At 36.4% G+C, this 18,906-nt stretch overlaps 1 protein-coding gene across 2 annotated transcripts in view; it reads left to right on the forward strand.

Moving 5' to 3' along the window:
- LOC140169775 (TBC1 domain family member 23-like) overlaps positions 1-17,493 on the forward strand; it is a 29,999-nt gene extending 12,506 nt beyond the window's left edge. Inside the window, exons 9-16 of one of the 2 annotated variants that reach the window (XM_072193079.1) lie at positions 66-161; positions 1,103-1,273; positions 1,647-1,689; positions 2,074-2,180; positions 3,516-3,658; positions 4,606-4,694; positions 5,482-5,617; positions 6,892-17,493. In XM_072193079.1, the coding sequence (XP_072049180.1) occupies positions 66-161; positions 1,103-1,273; positions 1,647-1,689; positions 2,074-2,180; positions 3,516-3,658; positions 4,606-4,694; positions 5,482-5,617; positions 6,892-7,174 (1,068 nt within the window). In that variant the 3' untranslated portion in view covers positions 7,175-17,493. The remainder of the gene's footprint in view (positions 1-65; positions 162-1,102; positions 1,274-1,646; positions 1,690-2,073; positions 2,181-3,515; positions 3,659-4,605; positions 4,695-5,481; positions 5,618-6,891) is intronic. The other variant, XM_072193080.1, reaches the window with a different exon arrangement.
- The last annotated feature ends 1,413 nt before the right edge of the window (positions 17,494-18,906 follow it).

The following is an 18,906-nucleotide window of genomic DNA, read 5'->3' on the forward strand; positions in this document are numbered from 1 at the left end:
TTTTGTCGTATCATTTGTTTTGGATTTTCAAATGATATTGTGTGTTATCTTTTTCATGGTGACAGGGTGAAAATGTGACATACTTTGTAGTTGACTGTCGTCCAGCTGAGCAGTATAATAGAAGTCATCTTGCAACGGCATTTCACCTGGATGCTAACCTGGTAAGTACACACATAAACTGGATTAGATTAGTTAGTTAGTACATGCATTAACTGGGTTGATTGAATACCAGAACTAATTAAAATAATATGTGACCTGCTATCACGAAATCAGCGTAAAGTCAACACAACTTTATGCTCATTTTATTGAGTTCGCAGTTTCGAGATATTTGGTCTGACTAAGTTGATGTTCTTTGTTTGCCGCCACCTGTACAAGCCAGTAGTATATTGTGAATGGCCCATTGTGCCCCCATTCACAAAGGACATACAGACATACTTAGTGGCATTAACAGGAGAGTGAACACCAACGCAGTAGCCAGTGCGTTTTGAGTGACTAACACCTTGCAACTTTACGCTGATTTCGTGGTAGCAGGTCAGCATTTCCCCTTAGTGCTAACCTGGTAAGTACACTTTATACCGTTTATGGTCCTCCTCGTACCTTGTGATTGTTGTCTGACAGTAACCGGCTCGCTATTCCAAGACACAGCCACAGAATCAGTGGCGAAAACAAAGTTCACATTGCAGCTGCTACGGCATGGAATTCACTACCCGTGGACATATTAAAGACTTGTTTGTTTTCTTGAACTGTTCTCTTGTTATTTGACTTTTTGTGTATAGCGCCATGGTATCTTGCATGGCGCCATAAATGCCTGTAAATGTAATAAACTGGATTAGATGTGGATAGTGCATAGGTTAAATGATGAATAACAGAACATAACCAAAATAAAACTGATAGTAACTTGGTTAGCTTACATATAAACTGGATTAAAATCAGAATGAACAACAAATCATGGACTTTTTCAGAGACAACATGTAAGAAGTAATTGAGCAAATACGATTCACATAAATGGTTCTTGCATTTTATTGAAATCAAAATGGTAGGAAACCAACAGGAAGCTTTAAAGTGACAGTATACCTTATTTATCCCTCATTTAATATCACAGATGTTGCAACAGCCAACAGAATTTGCGAGTGCAGTGAAGGCCTTATTAGAGGCTCAAAGGCAGGCCATAGAAGCAGAGTCACAAGCAGCAGGGGAGCATCTATGCTTTATGGGCAGTGGCAGAGAGGAAGAGGACCAATATTTACATATGATAGTGGCTAATTTCTTGCAGGTAAATACTGTGAACATGGTTATTTTTGGGAGGGTTTTTTAAATTTTGTTTATCACGAATCGGCATCTAACCGCAAATTTAACAACGCACAAATAGGTTGATTCAATGTGTACGTCCATGAAAGGAAACTCAAATGGTGAAACATAAACACACACAAAAAGTGTTCAAAATAACCACTTCTACAGTAGATGCACAGATGCAAGTATTGCAGAAATGGGACCAAAAGAAAAAAAATCTGGAACTTGAATCTGGAAGAGGTGTTGCAGTATATATCATATTATCATGTTTTTGCATCAAAAAAAATAATGATCACTACTTGAAAATATTGCAGCTGAAAATTTAATGCAGTCATTTGACTTTGTTTAATTTTCAGAAAAAGATACAATACGTAAGCATAGCAGCTGGAGGATATACAGGTGAGTACAAAAGTCATGAAATATCATCAATCTGAGATTTGCTTTTACTGAAATTCCTGATCCAGAACATAAGTAGGATTAAGCCAAGAATCCTTCCATGTGGTGTGCACTTGATGAGAAAAGGGTGTTGATCCATGCACCTGCATGTGTGTATGCATATAGATATTCCATTCCTCTTGCGTAGTTCTTTTGCCATAGACACTTCTCTGTCATTGATGTACAGAACCCTAATCCTAACCTATGAACCTAACCCAAATCCTAATCTTAACAGTAAAACCTGATCTTAATCTCTTGTGTTAGGGCTGTTTTTTCTGAAATCTTGTCTAATTTTGTAAAATTGTCAAATCTTGAATTATTTTGAAGTACACATGTTTTTAATTTCAGCATTATTAAAGTTATTAGAAAAGGAAGCCGCCTCAGGAGTGTCAGACCCTGCTCTCAAATCCTGCATCGTATCACAAACAGAACCAGCAAATTCTGACGATAGCGGAGTAAGTTAGATTTCAAGTATTTACAAAAACTCATGTAATATATTAAGAGTTTTTTAGACAGCCAAATAGCGAATCATGTCTTTGTTAAATTCATGTTATGTTATGCAAACAGGGAATCTCTGGTAAAGAGCCAGAGGGCAGCATATTAATTATTTAAAAGCGATTCAGCGTGATAAATAAGCAAAAGAGGGCGTCATACAAGGTAAGTTAAGGTGGTACTACACCTCGATAAATTTGTGACTAATTTTGCATTTTTCTCAAAAAATAATAAAACACTGGTAACAAAACTGTTTGATAGGAATTTATACTGAAATTTCAAGTAATTGGATTCCTTGCCCCTATAATATACATAACTTTTGTTACAAGTGTTTAGTTATTTTTTGAGAAAAATGCAAAATTAGTCACAAAATTTATCAAGGGGTGTAGTACCACCTTAACACAGTGCTGTGCCAATTGATGCCCTATTTGCTAATTTTGGAGATTCTATGCATAACATGAACTTAACAGAGACAAATAGATATTCGGCAGTATGCCAAACTTGTAATGATATGGTGCATTAATTAGGTAAATATGGAATTTATGGCAAACACTGCTAGGCCCTTGTTGCAATAAGAATATCATTGTTGAAAGAGAGTTAAGCTGAAGGAAGAACCATGGAGAAAAAACAGGATGGTCAAAATGTCCAAAAGCATCCAATTAAGCAATAAACGGTGGTGCGGAATCTGTGCGTCCAAGGTTGGAGCTCGTGATTTTTTCCCGGCTAAGGGCATGTTATTTATATATTATTGAGTCTGAGAAGCTTTTGGTTTTGATATATTACCCACATATTGATACTTATTGAGAAAATAATGATAATGAGGGATTTTATATAGAGCTAAACACGAGAGCCTCCGAGTGCTTTTCACAAATTTGATCAACTGCAACATACAAAAACAAAATTCATTACATGCAAGAACACCATTCTTATTCATGCCCCCCCCCCCCCTTATAGCAAGGAAATACAAAAAGCTTTCCCACATATTTGAAGTTGCTTACATTTAAGGTAGGGCTATTGACAGTGGCGATACCAGGATAATTTTCTGGGGGGAAATCCAAAAATTTGCCTAAAATTTGGCATTTTGGCCTTAAAAGTGGTACTTTTCTCGAGTTTATTATTTTGACGGTATTTGGGGAGGGTTAAGATTGTATGAAAGTGTCCCAATTCCCCTTTGGTGGTCCCACTGGCTTTTTGGGGCACTGGTTTATATATGGTTGAAGAACCGATATATTCTTCTACTTGCAAATTCTTTGATCATAATTTATCATCCTCTTTTGTTCTTGTTCTTATCCGACTAGCAGATTGGCGATTCACCTCACAAATTATCAGACAAGGGAGCGGCGTTGGTAGGACGACTCACTACTACACTGAAATCAAAATCAGCCACAGTCAAAGATTCCGTCATACAATTTATCAAAAATGAAAATATGCCAGATGAAAGGTGAGATGATGTATAGATTATGTCGCCATAGTCTTGTTTTAATGGGCACTTTTTTCTTGGATCCGTCATCTTGATCCCAAAATGAGGTTCTCCCTCAAAAAGTGCATTTTAATTTTTTGACTTGTCTTGTAATGTGCTAGAAGGCTTTAGAAAGTGTACACTGTAATTATATGACACAACACACACTTTGGTAAGTAGAACCCACAGACTACTACAGACCATGTATCAACAGTCAAAGTCCCTGTGTATTGTACAATGTACAGGGCCGATTGTTCGATCGTGCCGTGTCTAGCAATCAGGCCAGCGCTGCGTGCCTTTGCGTATATGCCATAGAGTGTTGTATGCTTTCGCGATTACGCGATAGACCGCGAAAATACGCGGAAATTGCGTAGCAGTCTCGCCTGTCGCATTTCATGGAACAATCGGCCCTCATTATCGGGTGATGCGGAGACTTTGACTGGTTGTACAGCCTGTTTTCTCTCTCCTCTGGTAGAACCTCATTTTGAGACTGTGATGCAAAGAGCTGATATATAGCGCCAGTAAGCATTACATTTCCAAGAATTTTGTAACAAAGTTAATTAGTTCACATTAATTCACCTCCTAGAGCATTTTAATTAATTTTAATCAAAGTATCAGTGTGAAATGAAAATATTTTTGGTCAGCAACCTAACATTAGTTGATAACAATCTTATACTGCATAAGTGGACACTTTTGCATGATTAATTTTTGCACTTTTTTTTAAATTGACAAAGACCTGCACATGGAAAGAACATACTCATGTGTTGTATTTGCGACAACAGCTTGGACCATGAATGCGTGAAAATAAACAGTATGTAATCCAATGCAATGGTCATTTCTCAAGCACACTTTCATTGTATTAAAACATCTCTTCAGCAGATGTTGATACTAATTTGAAAATCATGTTGTGTCTTTGTTTTCTTGTGCAGTCATGTTAGTAGTACAGATACGGGTAAGCGTTACCGTGGTAATGCCACGGGTAGCGTTTTCTCTATTGGAGACGAAGATGACGAAGGAGGTGAGTCAATTCACCTTTTCTCTAAATCCCATAAGCCTTTACTGGTAGACCCGAGATGTTGCCTTTTGACGTCACGTCCACTTGCAATGCGCAGTAACGATGTTCGCTAAACGATGTGCACATTGGCGTGGCGACATCTCAGGTCTACCGCAAAGGCTTATGGGATTTACCAAAAAGGTCAATCAAATGTAACAGTGTTCAGAAAATGGTTTTAGCAAATTGAAATGGATCTTGAGTTGAGGTCAAGAAGAGTTTCCCAGTGAAGGATCATCCTATTGGGTGTATCGTAGCTGGGACCAGTGGGCTATTTCATCTTAAATTCACACTCCCCCATGGATGATTTAAGAAAAGTCTACCACAGAGGGCGCATAATTATATTAACAAGCCTTGACCTTACAGTTCCTGACCCAGTTTGTGTGAAAAGTTTGCCTAAAAAAGTGAAATGACCCCATGAGTTGATAAAACTTGGTCCTTTTGTGGTTCCTATAGGCACAAAATCCAATTACAAGAGACCAGAGTTAAATGTAAAACAAAGCTGTTGTTTAACTTGTTTACATTAAATATTTTGTATGTATATATTTTCAATAAAGATCATTGCTACATACAACTGTTTGGAGACCATTTAGAAACTTTGACTTGATCCCTAGTGATACTTGTACCCCTGGTTCTGGGCACCCGCTCATAGATTACATAGAGTACCCGGGCACAAAATTACCTAAAAATCACAGGCTTAGAATGACAATCATCATCTAATCCCCCAATGTGGTTTCTATTGTGATAATTCCAGATAGCATAGGTAGCGCAGTATCATCAGATGAAGAGAGGAAGGAGATAGTAAACACACAGACATGGAAGAAAAAGCCTGATGTATTATCAGTTTATGAATGTCAAGAAGTGAAGGAGAGTGGACACACATACCCAAGGTAATACATGAAATTCACCCTCATCCAGGGGCGTCGCTAGACCAATATGATTGGGGGGGGTGTGTACAACATGTGTTGCCAACGGAAATATTTTGTTAATTGTAGATCCAAATTTTTAAAGCCAGGACGGTGCTCAAGAATCTAAAAAGTGAGGGGGGGGTTTGGATTTTTTTTGTCGACTAAATTTTTTTAATGAATAACATTATAACATTCGCAATAGGTCTATTACGTAACAACACCACAATTTTGTAACACATTAATCTTTTATATGAATCGCATAGCTTTGACTATAAATTTGCCGACATTTATATGGTTTTGACGACAACAGTAAATTTTTGCCGACAAAATTCGGTATTGGGGAGGGTGTCAGACCCCATATCCCCTCTAGCGTCGCCCCTGCCCTCATCTTACCATAAAGTACATCATCCCAAGTGAGTTTTCTTTTGGTGCACTAAAACAAATTGTTAGTTCAATCTTTGAGGTCATTTAACAATAAAAATAGACGGTACCACTTAGCATTTTGCAGGCCTTGCCGTCTAGATTTTAAAGGCGAGTGGTCAATCACTCGCTAGCATGATTCTAGGCGAGTGGTCGAGCTACATTTTAATCGAATCACTCGCTAGGTCTGAAAAATTATTCATATACTAATATGAAACAATATTACACACTGTTCACAAAGCTTCACAACCTTTCTTTCATATCCAGGGTTTAAGGCTAACTTATTACGGTAGATCGGATACAGGATACACTGAAGTGCTGAAACTTGCATGTAAATGGATATTGGATTAAATTTTGGGCGATTTGCAGCGAGCGATATTTAGTGTCTTTGGCGAGTTTAAAATCGCTCGCTAGAAATTGAATTTGGGCGAGCGGTGGCGAGCGAGAGCGATCGCTCGCCTCAAACAGCATGGCCTGATTTTGCTGGTTTCCTCCTGAATCTTCCTCTTGGTAACTTGGCTAGGGTAGGGTATGCTTGTAGCAAAACCAATAATTGACTCTGCAGCTTAAACGCAATAAAAGATCAGCTTCAAACTTGGTATGGTGATAGGATATGGTGGCGTGATGTGCTGTATAGTTTTGTGGCATGTTATATGCATATATATATAATTTGTATTTACAAACCTTTGTTATTTACGCACCTTTGTGTGGGGGCCACCTTAATTACGAACCGCAAAATTCTAGTTCCCATTTGGAGTGTTACGTTTTAAGGAACCAAAACTTCACTCCTTGATTTTATGATATTTATATGATTCTGTCTTTCTCTGCTTTTGCAGCAATTTATTCATCACATCTAGTCACATGTACATCCTGCGAGACATCGCTGACAGAAAAGGATTCTCCTATATCATCGCCAGACGAGCTCTCGTCGACGTCGTCCGTATCACCTCCAAGAAGAGGTGCTCAGAACTCATCACGTTTCGCTACGGTCGCTTCAACGACCAAGAAACAACGATATACGCAGTGGACAGACTGTATATTCCAGAGGCTAGCGAAGCCACAAAGCTTATCAAGCAGCATATAGTCAAATGTATTGATTCACAACCATCCTCAAGTTAGTAGTGCTACGATATATTTACACTTGCCAGATAAACTGCACGTGCCCAAGTGAGGGGCTCCACACCTGATGGGATAGTTGTATACATCGGGTGCTTTGCCATGGAAATTGCTGCTGAATGCATCCAATTCTGCGTATACAGGTGCAGACAAGGGAATGCTTGTATAATTTCTTGCTTCAGGTTACTGACCTGATGCAAACTTGCCTTTTTATGGATCACCAATATCTTGCATTCAAAGAGGTCACACCAGCCCCAGGTAGATGGCCATAAGGGAATGAATTAGGCTATTCTAGTTGAAATCCATACACCCTCTATGGAAGACATGTCCTTAATCTTCCACACGGGGGGTGCAAATTTCACATGTAGTCACCAATATTATTCAGAAATTCACACTCCTGTGTGGAAGATTAAAGTTATGTCTTTTCTAGGGGGTGTATGTATTTCAACTGGAATAGTCCATTTCTACCATTACAATAGTCTTATAAGACCAGTACACCTGAGACAGTGTGATCCAAGGTGAGGAAACATGAGGTCAGCTAACCTGAGTTTCAGTAATCTGAAGGACCAAAGTGCATGAGTGATTCAATGTCTGCATACAGATGTAAGTGAAAGGGGACAATAAAAAACCCAGGTACTCAGTTCAATCCTGATATTTCATTGTTACAATTTGCATAATTTCTAACAAAGAATTGAAACTTTGATTTAATAACCATATATTTGGGGGTTATTGCAAGAAATTATGCTGTTGCGCTTTTAGTGTCATCTTTTGCACCTCAAATTTGGATGACAATCAACCTCATGGTGATAAAATAAATGTTGGCAAAAAACTCCTAATAGCGCGTAAATTGTTGTATAAAAGTCAGAAAAGGTGCTGAAAATAAATAAAAGGCAGAAGTTTCAACTTTAAAAGAGTATGAAAATTTAGCAGATACCTCAATGATGACATCTGTAAATTATTCAGGCAAAAGGATGAAATTTGAACTTAGCAGAAACCTCAACGATGGCGTCTCTGATAGTCAGAGACATCAACATGTGAAAAAGGTCTCTGTGATGCCACTAATTCGATGTTGGAGAAAATGTAGCATGAAAAATGTATGGGTATATAGCATCGCAGTATCTTATTTTATTTAATGGCTCCCAAACTCAAAAAAGGTTTTCTGTAAAGTTAGCATTATCTGTGTATATTTCTTTTTTTTTTAAATTTCAATCAGTTATTTTTATTAAGGTACTTCTTTTTTAATTTTATAGTGGAATGTGCAACTTAAAGTAAAAGCTTTGACTTCTTCAGTATAGGTCCTATATGTGACCCGGCAGCACAAATGAGCCGTAAATTCCCTAAATTGTATTCTGAGTTACGGTGTAAAATGTGTACGAAGGTCATATTCATCGGTAACTTAAGCTGGCCCGACATCCGTCTCATTTCGATAGTCAAAAACTAATCAATAATCCTATTGTTGAAGTGGATAATGAGCTTCTACCTTAGATGGCTATAGAACTTTTAATAGCTCTGGTCTTTGTTTGCTTAAATTGCTAAATCCTGTTCAAGTGGTGGGTTACCAGGCATTGTATTTTGTACAGGTATGCATAACCAACAATTAACAATGAGAGAACTTTCTTAAACCTCGTTGACTTGGGGATGATTTGAAATGACCGCCAATTATGACTGTTTGATATTTATTGCCAACAATGTGGAAAAAGAACACATGTAAAAACGTAAAAAGCTATCATTTTGTTGAAGGAGCAAAGTTTAACAAACCATAACCCCGCTTCTGGATATCGTTTGAAGTCAAATTTTTTAAACACGAAATAAAACAAAATTGACCGGGGGAGGAATTTACGGCTCATTCGGAGTGGACGGTAACATATGTGATGTACAGAGATTTCACACAGTTTTCTCAACAAATAGTTGACTTTGATATTTCATTGACTGTCAACCACAAATGGGCTGTAATGCAGGCATTTTCACATTTGGCGATATTGGACAGGCAACTTTCCTCAAAATAAGACCATCTTAATTAAATCCTGTGTCTCAAAGCTACCGCGCGCGTTAGTAAAATCGTGCGCGTAGTGCTCTTTGAAAATCAAGAAATTGATTTTTTGTCTCTTTTTATGTTTTTTAACAAAAAGGCGAAAATAAAACTCAAAATTCGTATTTGATTTCAAGTTTTCATTTTTTTTGCAAACTTTGGACACAAAAATAATAAAAGAGAAGAATAATAGTTTGTAGCAGTGACTTTTTTGTCTGCTATTCTGAATATTTTTGGCACAAAATGCTAGTCCAAAATCCTGCACTGACACATAAAAAAAAAATTAATACACACGCATTCCGCATTAGGTTTTCGATTTCACACCAGCTTTGAGACACATGATTTAATTAAGATGGCTTAAGCTTTACATTGATATAAAAATTATTACATGTTCCTGTTGCTTGTTTGCATGGTAGTAAAAATCAGTAAAAAGAGTTTGTAAAACTTTATTTTCTGTAGTTTCAATATCTCTCTAGGTTCAATATCTCAAAACATGCTCTGCCAACACTATAGCCCATTCGTGGTGGTTGGTCCTATATAGACTGCACCCACCATATGCTAAATCAGCTATTACAGTTGAAATCCAGACACCCCCTATTGAAGGCATGACCTTAATCTCCCACACAGGGGGTATTGATATCAAATATCGATTCACCCATTCAGGTAACCTCATATGAAATTCACCCTGTGTGGAAGATTAAGGCCATATCTTACAAAGGGGTGTATGGATTTCAACTGGAATAGCCCATTAGAAATAAGCCTAGGGTAAAGAAAAGTTGTTTGGTTGTCCTTCACCACCCACACCTATAGGTTAATAACTGCGCATTGGTTATTTTGAAGCCATTGTGAAAAATCTAAACATTTTGCCTTTGGAACCAAGGAATATCGCGAGGGGCGCAACTCCAGAGTGATATTCTGAGGTCCAAAGCATAATATCTAGATTATTCACAATGTCTGACATATAACTGATGCAAAGTTATTAACCGAATTCATAACCATCATTTTTAACTCGTCACACATCCAAATCTAAGATTTTATTCTCTGAAATATGTTGAAATAAACAATTTTAATCGCAATCTAAATATCACCCTTCAAAAAATCAAACCGGCTAAACGGGATTTACCAATTAAGCAGTGCGAAATTACGCCATGTGTAAATATGGTAGTTGCGAGCATGTGAAGTGTTGCAGCGTATTAAAGATGAGCACACACAGAAGTCCTTGTACTGCATAATTCCTTGCTGTGTCACACACATTGGTCATTGATGGATATCAATGACCTCCACACTGGTGTGTGTATATTATCTAACGAGCAATTTGATTGGAATGCACATATGATGTAATATGCGGAGGTTATGAATAAATTTTGACAACTGATAAAAAGTATTTCACTGTATAAGAAAGAATACCTACCCTAATTTTGAAATTGCTGATAAAACTTAATATTATTTTAGAATTCAGAATTGTTGCATTTTTAAAATATGATTTAAATGTTTTTTAAAACAGTTTGCACTTTAAAACATAAATTAAGGTAAATAATTGAGTGAAATTTTCCCATTCAAATCACATCTTAATAGACTTCATGGGTAAGTTTATTATGCAGTTTTGATTATGATTTCTTAAAAAAAATAAATGTAAAATAAGTTTTCCTATCCACTTGCGCCTACCCAGAGAAGTTCAAAAGAGGACAACAAATCAGGGTTTTTTTGGCCCTTTGAAAATTCATTCTTATTTAGTGAGATGTGGCTTGCAAAGAATACACATAATTTGATTGGCTTTGGGGGTTTATTATATGAGACAATGATACAAATTGATATTAGACAGCGCGGGAGGCATCGCAGAAATTATGGTCTTCTACTATATAATCTGCAAAGTTGTTGAATGTAGAGGAAATGGAGTATTTTGTAATTTGTAAATTGATTTGGTGATAAATCCAAAAAGTGAAGGGACCAAAAATGCTGTTTCATTTTGCTGAGTACGGTTTCAGTGTAACCCAGTGTTGTGATCAATGAAATTTGACAAACATGTACTTAATCACATTCTCATGTGTTATTTGCCATATAGGCTTCAACATAAAAATTCTCGAGATATTTCCTCAAAATATCAAGAGCTATCATAAGAAACACTGAGCCAATACTAGCCTTGTTTGTACTCATTTTAATGCATTTTACATGCTGATTCCAAATATGGTCATGTGAATTTGCAATTCTGAAACTTTTTAAACAAAATTGGAAACTTGTTGTCTGCAGTCGACACCTACATGGAGAGAGTTAAGACGAACATTAATACCCGATAAATTATGTGACTGGCCAAAGCAAAAGAATGTTTTTAATATTTATGGACACTAACATACATACACTTTTTATTAGTGAATTCATTTATAAATTCTGTGAATGAAAGGGGGTTATAATGGGGTCATATTTACTGTGTAGGGTTGTCATGATTATAATACATGAACTTGGTGCTGTGTTGTGTCCGTAAAAAAGGTTATATGGTCTGGGTGAAGGGTCATGGCATTGGCACATGTATGTGGGTGGATTGTGTTGGTCAATATGGGTATGGGTCTATCATGTAAGATGGACTTCAACAATTGGTTCTTGGTTGTATCACCCTTGTCCCCACACCCTAGACACCCTTAAGTTTGACATCTGTTGTTGGAGTAATGTGAAGGTGAAGGTATCGTAACCTTGGCAGTATACATGTATTGGTGTACATAGGTGGAATTTGTATGCAATTATGATCAATTTGACCAGAAAAATTAAATATTAATTCCAAGGACTGTCTTTTTGAAATGAGTTGGTATAGATGGCAGTAGAAAGCCTGGTTTGTACTTTTAAAGAGAGCTGTGATTTCAAAAACAATGTGAAGGTATGCCAAGTTACTCGGAAATATAACGGCATAAATAATCCAATGAGATGTGCACATCACTCTCACACATGGTGCTTCCTGCATGGGAGAAATTGTTCTTGCTCTTCTCAAAAGAGTAGAGACAAGAGTTAGATTTCTAATGGACAATGTCTGGGACCTGTAGACCAAATTCAGAGGCTGCGATTTGTTATGCCATGATGTATACGCCAGTCTGAACTATTCAAAATCACGTCACATAAGAGTGATTTAAAAAAAATAGTTAGACAGGAGTCAAGGCGTTATAAGGAATCCCAGCCTCTCAATATTGATGAAGTGGAGTCACACCGCCTGTGCTTGTTGATAATTTTTAAAGCACTTGAGTCTTTTTAAATGTTTTCATCTACCTGCCTTGTAGTGCCAAACATTTCTAAATGTTTAATAAACAAAAACAATTGGGTGCTTTAAAAATTACAGATATGGGAGGTTGGATTGTACAAACAAAGTGGACAAATTAAAGGAAAAGTATTATACAGTCCAACCTCTTTTATCCGGCCATGATGGGACCAAGCACTGTCCGGATAAGTGAAAAATCCGGATAAGTGAATTACACATAATTCTGCATTGACTGTCCCAAGTACTGAAATTGTGGCTGTGAAGATTTCACAGCCAGATAACAGAGAGATCCATATAAAAGAGGTCTGGATAAGAGAGGTTGGACTGTAGTTGTATCCTTGTCAGATATCTGGCTATGCCCTTCATCACATTATCTAAAAGGTGACCAATAAGAAAATTTTAAGATAATTGATGTTTAATAATACTACCTGATTTGCAATTATAATAATAGCTCCCTAACTTAAATAATCTGTGGTGGAACTAATCAGTTTCGCATGTCTAGAAAAATTATTTGAGCTAAAAGCACTCCAGAATATGTTATTATGTAGTAATTTATAAAAATTTATATTATATGTATACACAATGATAATATTTTTGTTATTTAATGATAGAGATTGTGACACACAGAATGTACACTACTTCTCTCTCTCTCTATTAGTTAGACATATCAAATGATAAAAGAAATTATACTCCAAAAATTGAAATAATTGAATTGAAGTTTTATTCAATCCTCTCTGACCATAGTGTCTACACTATTTTTCTTCTTGGTGAGTCAGCAACATCAATGCAAACACTTGATTTGAAGCTGCACAAATGGAATGTGCACAAGTGTCTCTGACTCTCAAGAGGAATTTTGAATGTTTAACCCACAGAGCACTACCTGCCGATCTAACATTACCTCTGATTGGTAAATTACATGACATTTTCACTTTAATCACCAATCAGAATGGAGCTTTGCAAATAATTCACCCCAATTTTTTTTTCGTGGTGAAATTATTCTAATAATGTTGTTGATTGGGCCAATTGATAATGAAAACTTCTTTTTGGCCAATCAGCAGATAGTTCTCATGGGGTTAAGTCAAGAAAGCTTACATTGCATCATGATGCATTCTTGCAGCACAATTAAGCCAAAAAATGAATCCTTTGTCTCAAAACACTCCTGTTTTCGTAAATCTGATGTGGTATACCGCAAAAACTGGATAGTTGGCATATGTGCTTACTATCAACCGCTTTTAAAACATGCAAACATGAAGGATCTTGTCCACAAAAGTGTAAAGGGTTTTGAGGAAATCATTGATACACATACATAGTTATACACAAACAAATAAACCTGCAAATGTGTGTCTCAACCCCATTAGCAACTGGAAGGGAAAGAAGGAAGGAATAATTTCATGTTTTCAAAAGTGCTCGATAGTAAGCACATATGCTAACTATCAAGTTTTTACGGTATGCGTCTTTTTTATTTTTACTAATGTATTAAACTTCTATTGCAGGTATTTCAAGACTTAAATGCTATGAATCAATGATAATTTGATGCAGAGACTATTGTATCAGCTAGTTCATATATTCATTAGAAATATACTTGCAGCACAGCTGTTTTACAAATGTTTGTATTTAAAAAAAAAATAAAAGTCAAGTTTATATAGAAATGAGACAAAGAATTCAATTTTTTTGGCATTATTCGCTGTAAAAGTGACATCATAATCAGATTGACTACCATAGCAATAGATGAATACAATTTTTGACTATATTGCCCGGCACTACAAGCAGGTTGCACTCATCACCTATGTATGTCTGCAATCACATAGATTGAATACAATACCGCTCTTTTCAAAGATACCAATCTTACAGGTGCGAGTGATCAGCATGATATGGTTCAATGCATAGGTCCTGTGTTGTAGTGCAGGGTGATATAGTCAAAAATTGTATTCATGTATTGCTATGGCAGCCTTACTTCACTTCTACAGCGAATACAAAGGGTGAGTTTATTCATGATATATGATGCACTTTATATCAATTTGTCAGTGCTTAAAAAGGGGTATTTCAACTTTTATTGTAATGTTCATTCAAAACAGTATTTTTTTGTAAGGGCTATTCCATTTGAATCCCCCCATCCCCCTGTGGAAGATGGTAGTGCTACCTTAATTCCAGTTGACTCTATGGTCAATTCAGGTGGAATGGGGGATATTCCAGTTGAAATCCATACACCCCTATGGAAGACATGACATTATAGTCTCCCACACAGGCAGTGTTGATTTCAAATGGAGTCACTCTTTCAGGTAACCCCATTTGGATTTCACACTCTCTGAGTGGGTGAGTATTAAGTCATGTCTTTGAATATCCCATTGCATGTGTTTTACATTCAAATCAGCTGAAAGCAGTAGACAATGTTGAATCCAGTTGGCTTTTACACAATTTTACCCTTGTTTTGTAAATTTTGTTTTTGGATGAAAATTGTGAGGTCTGGAGTCGGCAAAGCTGTTGGATTTCCAAGTTGTTCCTGAAGGGGGGGGTGGAAGAGGCTCAAATGGAATAGTTAAATGAGTGCAGAATGATGTAAAATCAGGAACAAACTTATTAGAATTAGTCAAGTATGTATATTAGAATGACAATTTTAAAGAAATTCTTCCTAATCATTCAGCATTTCACTAATCAGAATCACTTGTATTAATAAATATCTGTATCGTAATGATCAAGACTTTGATAACATTCACAAACTCATGATTCATACAAGATCCAATAGATTATTCAAATTATAATTTTTTCAGTATCAGTCATTTCAAGTTCACAAGTCTTCATGGAAGCAGGTTTCAATTCGAGGACAATGTCTTAGCTAGACCTTGGAAGTTTACTCATCTTTTGAATAAAATTATTTTGCTCATCCAAGGCTGACCATTCAGTGCATTAACCAGGCTGCCAAAGCCTACGAGGGGGTTCTTATGTGTCATTCTGGCCTTCAATTAGGCACAAAAAAAAATTGTGTTGCCCTCAACCGCCCGACCCTAAATCCTGAAAAATCAGGGTCGGCATTTTTTTTTTTTTTTTTTTGAATGATGATTTTTACAGATTTGTTCAAAAAATCAATGTTTTTCACTTGAAATTAATATTTTATTGAAAGGCTAGTCTTTAATTGATGTCTAACAGGTATCCAGAAGTCAAAATTGACAAATGTTTCCTAATTGAAGAAGCATTATTTAATATTTGAGGGGATTTTTAAACAACTGAAGGTTTGAAAAAAGAAAAAAAAAGAAAAAAAGAAATCCGACCGTCCAACCCAACTTTCCCATTTTCCCACTTGAGGGCAACACAACATTTTTTTTTATGGCCTTATTAAGCTTTTTTTGATCTATTTCTATGTTGAGTAAAACTGTTACAACAGCTATAAATATAATGTAGCATAATGGACATCCATTTTGCTCATCCCAGAAGCAAACTCTTTGTCCAAAATGACAGATGGCTAGCTTAGACACAGAATGAGGACTTCCTTTTTTTTTGTCATATTAAACCAGCAAAATGCATGAGTTTCTCTAATTACTCTAACACATGCATCTGCCAATTATAATATTATAGCACACTTAGCTTGTTGATAATAATGGTCTCTATTTATACAAAACACAAAGTGAACAAACTGAAATTGAATGCACCATGAGAAAATATTCACCACATGCACTACATGTTGATGTCCCGCTAGAAGAAAAGTTTATTATTGGATAAACACCATAATGTGGCATAATGTAAACCCCCCCCCTCCATATCGAAGTGAACATTTTCAAATATCCCATTGCAAATGACTGAAAAATGGCTATCAGGCTTGGTGACCCACAATTGGATGACTCACGATACGTTTCTGACCACAACTAGCATGTTTCACCTCATGTTTGTTAATGTTGGTGACGTAACTGCATATTTTGCTGGTCACAGTAACAAATCCCATGTATTATCCTAATATCGCAGAGCTTTATACAATCCATGCATACAAGGCACTGATGTCACTGCCAAACTCAAAGTGAAACAAGCTAATATAGGCACTTAATCAGGATGTATTTTGATTATCCTACATGTCCAATTTGATACAAACTTGAATAAACAAATATGGATAAAAAGTTTTTATTTAAAACTCAAAACTGGTAAAATATTGATATTATGACCATCGGGTTACATAGGAAAGTTTACAGTCACAATTTCTTATTATTGTGTGTCGATGTATGAGTGAGTTCTTATCACAAAATTTAAGGAGCTGAGTAATAATGCAAAATTATATCACATATTTTACTGTATAGTAGATGGAAAGTGCAAAAGAATTTGAAACCATCGACTGCATCGGCCCGTAATGTTCTAAAAATTATGTATTTTATCACCCATGCCTAATGGAATGAGACATACAGCACATACCAAAAGTGTGGTGTTGGGCTATTCTATTTGAAGCCCACACTCCCCCTGTTGATGATGCAAATAAAGTCTTCCACATTATGGATTTCAAATAGTGTATACAAATAGGAAAATTTCATTTGAAATACTTGCTCCAGTTGTGTAAAATATAGGTAAAGAGAGAGAGAGAGTATGGTTTTCAAAATAATGCACCCTAGTCAGTTCCATTTGAAATACATACTCCCTCTGTGGAAAAGTTTTCTTAAGTCTTCAACAGGGATATTGCGGATTTTAAAAAGAATAGCCGATGCACAGAAAGCAATCATAACATTATGCAGGCTGAGGTTAGTTTATTTAGAAACTAAATCAAAACTCGACCGGCGGTTGACTGCCAGTTCCGTCCGGTTGCTAAATTGTTCTAAACAATGGTAACCGGACGGAACCGGCAGAGCTTTGATTTCATCCCTTAAACCATTGACATTTTATGTAAATGACCTTTAAACTCAAAAGGCAATATGTAAATTAATATATTGTATACATTAATGATTATTAACTAGGAAGTTAATATGATGATAGACTACATGCATGTGCACATTTTTTGTTGCATTTATATATAATATATTATATGTATTAATTGTGCATGGCTTGTACTGTGTTGAAAATAAACTATTAATTTGTGCTTGTAAAGCTTAGCGACATGTGAAATTATTTGACAAATACAAAGTTTTTAAGACAGCTACACATAATTAAACCATAAACACTTGATAGTTAGCATATGTGCTTTCTATCAAGCACTTTTGAAAACATGAAATTGTACCAAAGTCCAGTACTTTAGCAACTGAGCTAATGGGGTTGAGACACAAATTTGCAGGTTCACTTGTTCGTATATAACTATGTGTATCGACGATTTGCTTGAAATTCTTTAGACTTTTGTTGATGGGGCTCTTCATGTTTGCATGTTTCAAAAGCTTTCGATAGTAAGCACATATGCTAACTATTGAATTTTTACGGTAGCTGTCATAGTTTTACATGGATGGTAAATGTATCAGTGATCTCCACAGCCAGTGTAGCTAGGGTGTAGCTAACCGCATCCCCGGGTGAATGAGGAAACGGTGCTGATCAGAACAGGGAGGTTGATTGAACCCTAACACTCCCAGGTAATACAAAATACTACATCATATGCACTGTGGCGTGCATGCATATATATAGCCATGCTTTCGTATTGGCCTGCCAGTCCCCGAACTAGTGCTTGGCTTGTGAGGGGTCTCATGTTTGAATCCCAACCAGAGAAAACAACTTCTTTGATTCTCTTTATTCCTTCCTTCTTTCCATTCTAGTCACCAAAAAGCCCTTGGGTGTTAGGGTTGGACTATATGTGACGTGTCATGTCAAAATCAGACACTTTTGGGCAGGTTATAAATTTTGAGGTTTTTACATATCTTAAATATAGAGATATTTTGCTCCATAACGTAATTTTCCCCAATGAAATCGGACATTCCTAAGCAAAGATAATGAGTTCGTAAGTTATGGTATTATAAAATTGGAAATTGAGATATCGGCCTTTAAAAATATTATTGACAATGTTGAGAGTAGGAATTACCTTGAAAAATGTCTCAAAAAATACAAGATGTCAGTTATATTCCGGTCTGAAACTATCAGACAATATTTTTAACATTAATAACATCACAAATTCGCAACAAACCCAAATTGTGAAAAAATCACCTTGGGCAGATTTTTGGCTATTTCTCCATTTGCGATCCTGCCCAAAAGTGTCTGCTTTTGACATGACACGTCACATATATCTTTTTATAAAACGTTTCCTCTGTAAAACGTTTTGTGTTTGCTAGGAAGGTATAGGCATGGGGTGTCTGCCACTGAGTAATTTACACCATTGGGCAAAAGTATTATTTGTCATTGATCAGGAAAGTCAAAACTGCAGTCGCTAACTGTCGAAGTTCAAAAATACTCTTTAGTTCATTTAGCTTCCTCAAGACGGTGGCGTCTGTGTACAATACAAAGGCGGTGCATCTGTAGAGCGCGATACTGCACAAGTAATCACGCCCAACAGATACACCGGTTTGATGGTGTGTGTGCCACAGG

Source organism: Amphiura filiformis, chromosome 14 (assembly GCF_039555335.1).
Source record: "Amphiura filiformis chromosome 14, Afil_fr2py, whole genome shotgun sequence".
Taxonomy (NCBI): Eukaryota; Metazoa; Echinodermata; class Ophiuroidea; order Amphilepidida; family Amphiuridae; genus Amphiura; species Amphiura filiformis.